The sequence below is a fragment of the Octopus bimaculoides genome, chromosome 3 (genome assembly GCF_001194135.2).
Source record: "Octopus bimaculoides isolate UCB-OBI-ISO-001 chromosome 3, ASM119413v2, whole genome shotgun sequence".
NCBI classification, from domain to species: Eukaryota; Metazoa; Mollusca; class Cephalopoda; order Octopoda; family Octopodidae; genus Octopus; species Octopus bimaculoides.
In genome coordinates, this window is record NC_068983.1 from 95,055,701 (window position 1) to 95,062,623 (window position 6,923).

General features: G+C 36.3%; 1 protein-coding gene across 1 annotated transcript; it reads left to right on the top strand.

Annotated features, from left to right (window-relative positions):
* Positions 1-661: 661 nt before the first annotated feature.
* Positions 662-5,675, top strand: LOC106883992 (putative tyrosinase-like protein tyr-1). Its single transcript, XM_014935155.2, has 4 exons — positions 662-1,011; positions 1,944-2,056; positions 2,479-4,013; positions 5,231-5,675. Exons 1-4 carry the CDS (start codon positions 664-666, stop codon positions 5,422-5,424), a joined length of 2,190 nt encoding a protein of 729 aa, XP_014790641.2. The 5' UTR covers positions 662-663; the 3' UTR covers positions 5,425-5,675.
* Positions 5,676-6,923: the final 1,248 nt, after the last annotated feature.

Consider the following 6,923-nt stretch of genomic DNA (forward strand, 5'->3'; position numbering starts at 1 on the left):
ACAGCAGTAACAAGACACTTAAATTCCATCAACCAAGTTCACCTAGACGTTAGAAACAGCAGCAATTATATAATTCATAATACGCTGATGCAGTCAAGGGTTCTTTAGTTTGCAATACCGAAATTCTCAAAATAAGAACTGCAAAGAATCCTCTGTGTGGGTCTATAAAATTTGAAAAAAGATTTGTTCGGTTTCCTTGTATAACTCCGTTGTCTTGTTTTTGTTCCCAACTTTGACTCTCCATAAATCCAAAATTTTATTTTGTTATTTATGGGAGCAACTGTCTTCGAAGACTCATATTGTCGCTGAATGCTCGAAATGAGGAGTAGAGAGACAGCCGACAATTGATGAAGGGTCGTTTTTTTGTGTTACTTGCTCTGTCTTCCATTTTTTTCTCTCGTTGTTTGCGTATTTAACTCATTTGTTTTCGCATTTCATGTTGTTTACTGTTAGTGACTTCCTGTACCCTTATATGCACACACACGCACATATATATATATATATATATATATATATATATATTATTTATATTATATATATGTGTGCGTGTGTGTATATACATACATACATACATACATACATACATACATACATACATACATACATACGTATATATACATATATAATTTCATAACGTATTCCCTTTCTTATCGATTTTCAGATATGAATAGCTTGTATTTAGCATTCCTCATATTGCTGAGTGCTGTCTATGTGAGTTCAGATTCGGCAGAATTTGTTCAAAATTGTTATGATAAATTGACCGGTTCCAGCAACCCTGAAAATAAGCAAAGTATCAGTCGGTTGAACTATTGCATTTATAAATTGCAAATCACTAAGCCGTGTTTAAATTGGACATCAAATTCTTCAAACACTGTATATTCTCAATCACCGTTTGCAGGAAGTAAAGGAGCTATAGATACACCAAAAAGAGTAAGGAAAGAATATAGGTTGCTCAGTGAAAGAGAAAGAAATGATTTCCATCGTAGTATTCATCTTTTAAAACAAGATACGGTAAGAATATTTTGTGCGTATACGAACATCGTTGGGAGAGAAGTAGACTTAACGGGCGTTACTCAAGCGTGCATTTTATTGGCACAATTACACTGTAGTGTGCCTTCTGCTTGGAAATTTTCACTATTACCTTCGGTCATTATAGGACAATTTGTTCAGCTGTGTGATAAAGTCAAAATAGTGCTATAGAATTTCTTTGTGGTAATCGCATAAACAAAATATATAGAGATATTGAATAATTTGTTCTACTACAGGCACAAGGACGGCAATTGTAAGGGAAGGGGAAATTCGATTATATCGACCCCAGTGTTCAACTGGTACTTATTTTATCGACTCCGAAAGGATTAAAGACAAAGTCGACCTCGGTGGCATTTAGAATCAGAACTTAGAGCCGGCAGAAATGTCGCTGCATTTTGTGCGACGCACTGATGTTTCTCTTAGTTCGCCGGTTTTATAATTGTTCCAAACTTTGACTCACGGTCATCTTTCTTTTAAGAGTAGGGGGTCGTCTGTTACATTGAAACCAGTACCTGACTTTACTTTATTTCATCGACTCCAAAAAGATGAAAGGCAAAGTATTTGAACTCATAATATGAAGCGGTGGAAGAAATGCACTTTGTTCGACACGCTGCCAATTCTACCAGTTCATCGCCCTTGGTTTCTGATTAAGGCACAAGTCCAATAATTTCAAAGAAAGGGGATTGTTTGTTACCATCCAATTACTTCATTTCCTCGACTCCGAAAGGGTTGAAAAATATTTCAAGAGTTATTGCTCTTTCATCAGCACCACATCCACAAAAATAGTTGATGTGAAGGTAAAATATCAAAATCAAAGTAACTACAAAAATACATCATATGTAATTTCGAATAAACCTCAACAAACGTTAGTTGCGCCCCAATCATTGTGATTTTTCTTACTGTTTCACTTACAGAGTATGTCACCAAATGTATACGATGCGATCGTCTTCCTGCACACTGGTGAAACTGCAAGAAATGCCCATGGTGGACCTTCATTTCTTCTCTGGCACAGAATCTATTTGAAAATGTAAGCAATGGATTCAAATATTACCCTAATTTCTTCCACTTCACGAAATACTTTAGAAAGAAATGTTTACTATTATTTAGTTTAAGAGTATTACATCTGAGGACATTATGCAGTGCACATAATTTATATTTTGAAGCAAACAATGGACGGATAGGTTGAAATGAGCTATACCACCTAGTTGTATATATTTAATCGAAACAAATTCGACCGCTCCGAGCTAGAAATCTCAGAATTCGAGAATCTCAACCGTTGATCCTTGCTTGCCAAGAGACATCAGTATACAAAAATTATATCAAGTCCAGTACTCGAACATTTTCTAAGAAATATAGTTACTCGCTCGATTAAATATTGGGCGATAAATGTAAATAAGCATTGATATATATTTTCTACGTATTAAATTGAGTTTACATTTTTTATTTTAGGATGGAAGATGCACTTCGTGAAAAAGTGCCAGGTGTAACAATTCCATTTTGGGATCCAACTCTTGACAGTTCTCTTTCTAATCCTCGAGATTCCACTATGTGGTCAGATGAGTTAATGGGAACTATCAATGGTTTCGTCACTAAAGGGCCGTTTGCTAATTGGAAAACACCAGCTGGTATTCTGATAAGGAACGGAGGTTTCAGTAGAAGGTTACCGACACGTAGTAACATTGAAGATGTTCTCACTCGAACGAAACTTGAAGAGATCTCTGAACCTAATGCGCAAGAACAATATAACTTGGAATTCATGCATAATTCTATGCATGTTGCTATTGGAGGTCACATGAGTATGATACCATCATCGCCCATGGACCCAATGTTCTGGCTAGTCCACAGTTACATAGAACTTGTTTACACGCGTTTCAATGAAAACCAAAGGCAACACAACGTTAATCCTGCAACAGATTATCCTTCGGATTATGGTTTAAATGTTTATGCCCCTAATCAAAGTATTGGTCTTATGAATTTAACCGTTGCAGAAGCATTAAAAAATACTAGTTCTTACCCTTTTTTTTACAAATATGACTATACTTACCTAGGAAACTGTACTCTCAATCCAAATTTATGTAATTCTCCATATTTAACCTGCAATAATGGTAGATGCGAGTCAAAATCTAGAAAATCACCAGGTTGCAGTACCGTCATCCCCTATCAGAATACGTTTTGTGTTAACCGTAGATGCGATGTAGATGAATGGGCATTTATTCCGGTCGAAATTATTTACGAACGACCTTTCGACACGATGAAATTTGGAAATTTCCCGGTGAATCATGGGCTTCCGAATTTACTGAATGATCTGTACGATGATAATCAACCCCTAAATTCCTCGTCCCGTAACTCTACTGAAAATAATTGTCAAAACAGTAAGTGCTGTAGTCCCGCAGGTAGACTCAACGTTCATACCATGGGTATAAATTATTTTGGAACCTATCAAGAAATGGTGATAGTTGACCGTAGATTAGCTGTATCATCGGATATAACCTATGTCGGTATAAGAAACCCCGAGAAAAACCACAGTGTGATTTTTATCACAGCTTCAGAACAATGTGGAAGAATATGTCGTCCTTCTTGTTTAGTGCCGGGTTCAAATCCATCGAGATACACACCATGTTTGGGCCTATTCAACATAACACGTAACAACGCTACTTTCTACAGTAAAACACTCGCAGAAGCTTACATGAAAGTGTGGGATTATAAAAACCAGATACGACCGAAAGTAAGACATGAAAATATTCCAATAGTGTTCCTTTGTGATGACAGCCGGTGGCCATTTAACAACAACACCAATACAACAACAACCACAACATCACCGTCAACAAGGGCAACGACTACTACATCGACAACAACAACCACAGCATCATCAACGACAACGTCAACACGTATACAAACAACTGCCAAACTGACTACAACACCACCAACCACAACACCATCTGCTACTACTGCATCTACAACAACACATGTATATTGGCCAAGAAGTAAGTAATAATGGACTTTGTTATTGTCTTTAATTTTTATCTCTTGTTACTTGGTTGTGATTAAGCTAGTGCAAATCTTATTAGCCCTTGTGTCTTTGTAAGTGTTGCTTTTTTGTGAGTGGTGTTGATAATAGCCTAATATATACAGTGATAGCTTTAGACTATGTTGCTTCCTCTCAAATGAAGACAGGCGTAATCTTATCGGATTTACAGAAACCAATATTTTCATGAAGTTCAAGACAGGAAAATATTCGACAATTACATGTCATTACCACTGAATACCAACCACATGGTTCCGGGTTCAGTCCCACTGCGTGGCATCTTGGGCAAGTGTCTTCTACTATAGCCTCGGGCCGACCAAAGCCTTGTGAGTGGATTTGGTAGACGAAAACTGAAAGAAGCCCGTCGTATATATGTATGTGTGTGTGTATATGTTTGTGAGTCTCTGTTTGTCCCCACCAACATCGCTTGACAACCGATGCTGGTGTGTTTACGTCCCCGTAACTTAGCCGTTCGGCAACAGGAACCGATAGAATAAGTACTAGGCTTACAAAGAATAAGTCCTGAGGTCGATTTGCTCGACTAAAGGCGGTGCTCCAGCATTGCCACAGTCAAATGACTGAAACAAGTAAAGGAGTAAAAGAATAAAGAGAGACCCAGGGCAAAATACTTAGCAGTATTTCGTCCGTCTTTACGTTCGCAGTTCAAATTCTGCCGAAGCCGATTTTGCCTTTCATCCTTTTGAGGTCGACAAAATAAGCACCAGTTGAGCACTGGGGTTGATGTAATTTACTTAACCCCCTTCTCCGAAACTGCCTGCCTACCTCTGTGTGTGTGTGTGTGTGTGTAAAGCCTACCTAATTATATACATTTAGCTGCTAAAAGATAATTGTTCTGATCATGAGCACAATGAAGCACTGGTCACATACAACACGCCCCGACAAACTCTGAACATTTTTCCTGGAGTCTATAAGTACTAAAAAAGAGGGAATGTACTTAGGGTCATTCGGAACTTCATATGCGATAAACATGACTACGAAGACAGTATCCAGTCTATAATCGCCCACTGTTGGTAGGTTTGTTAAACCACTTATGTCATGCAGCTCACAACCCGCCGAACAGACACCAAGACATTTTACTCTGTAATGAATCATAAATACTATAGATATGTTACTAAGTTTGTCTTTTCTCCTAATATTTTTGCTTCTATATTGCAGAATGCTACATAAACCAGGAATGTGTCATTGCCAAAGGATGTAACTGTATATCGATGGACAAACAGCCTTGCTTACAAAAGTGTTCCCATTACGCTTTGTGCATACAGGGCATTTATACAGTGTCTTCGTGTGGCTACGGTAGAAGGTTTGAGCCGAGTTTAAGAAGATGTATTTCTGGACGTTGTCCATATTAAATGTAAGGCTACTGCAATATTCCCAACGAAACTACAGAAGTCGGATTTTCCTCTACGACTGATTTTTGCATGGTAATGTTTGGCGCAGGACATTCTCCAACAGCGTTACATGGATTCATATAGAGCTGAACAGACGAAAGGATGGATGATGGTGTAGAAGACAGAAATGTATAGATTACTGAATGTTGAGAAAGAAAATTCTATGGGATTCGGTTTGTAGCTTTCAACAGATGCCCATTGAAGAAGTTTCTGATTTGGTTATTATTTTCCAATTATCTATTTATTTATCACAATAACTTTTTTTATGAAAAATCCTATTTCAAAATAAAATCACAATAAACTCATAAAATTTCCTTTGAATCTTTTATTTTCTTATACGGAAGTTGCGAAAATGGTGAAAGCTATTTAGAATTAAATTAAGGTGACGATAATCTATATATATTTTTTTTTAATTCTAATTACCTCATAGTGTACATCGCCCATTTCGGAAATTACTAAGCTAATCAGGATTAAAGGGACAAAATATTTAGTTGTCATAAACATATGACCGATGTATTATAATCTGTCCATTTCATTGATAAAGATCGATATTATATGCAATGAAGACAATAACTTTAAAATATTGTAAAACACCGTATTAAATGTATTGAAGTATTTTTGTGTCTCAATATCAAAGTTCCAAAAGCGCTAAAATTGATAACCATTTTTTTCTCCCTATTTTCGTAGATGGTAAAATATGAGTCAATAATACTTGTACTTAATGAAAATATTTCGATATAGTAAAGCAGCATCGATACGAAGAGGAGGGAGAGAAAGATAAATACAATCAGTTGAGTAAAAAGGTGATGATGTAAGGAAATGTGGTGCTGAAGTAGATTAACAAAAAGTTACATATATTTTGAGTGGGATATAGTCGATTGAGTCGCAACTGATAAATGATTTTACAACAAATCTTCTAGATCGGCTTTCCACCATTTCTGCTTTCAACGCTGAGCCCAAATTCTCCCATGGAAATGTAGAATGCATCCATTTTAGTCGATTATCCTTTGAAACATCATATGTCAAGGTTGAAAATTGCATATTCTGCTACTAACTCGTCTTCATATTTTGCCTATAACAAAGGGAAGAGGTTTGTTTTTAACCAATCAAATCTAAAGACAATTTTATACAAAAAAAAAAAATTTAATAAAAAACGAGAATTAACAAATTTTCTTGCTTGCAACTTGTCACGGAAGGTGCAGAAGTTCTCATCAAAATATTGCTATAGTACTAATAATACAGTCTATGAATATTCTAGTATATTAATGTGATGATTGTATATTAATATACAAGCATACCAGTGTCGTCAAAAATGCCGGCAGTTTTATTAATGATAGAAAATGGCACATCAACACAATGGCGAAACGATTGACGAATGTCAACAATATAGTAAATATATGTACATCTTACTATAATGGACGTTATGTCCGTCTGTCTGTCTGTTCCCTCTTCACGGTCAA

Coding starts and splice junctions, on each gene's coding strand:
- LOC106883992 (XM_014935155.2), top strand. CDS start 664: ATGAATAGCTTGTATTTAGCATTCCTCATATTGCTGAGTGCTGTCTAT. Junction 1,012..1,943: donor ATCTTTTAAAACAAGATACG/GTAAGAATATTT, acceptor TTTCACTTACAG/AGTATGTCACCAAATGTATA. Junction 2,057..2,478: donor CACAGAATCTATTTGAAAAT/GTAAGCAATGGA, acceptor TTTTTATTTTAG/GATGGAAGATGCACTTCGTG.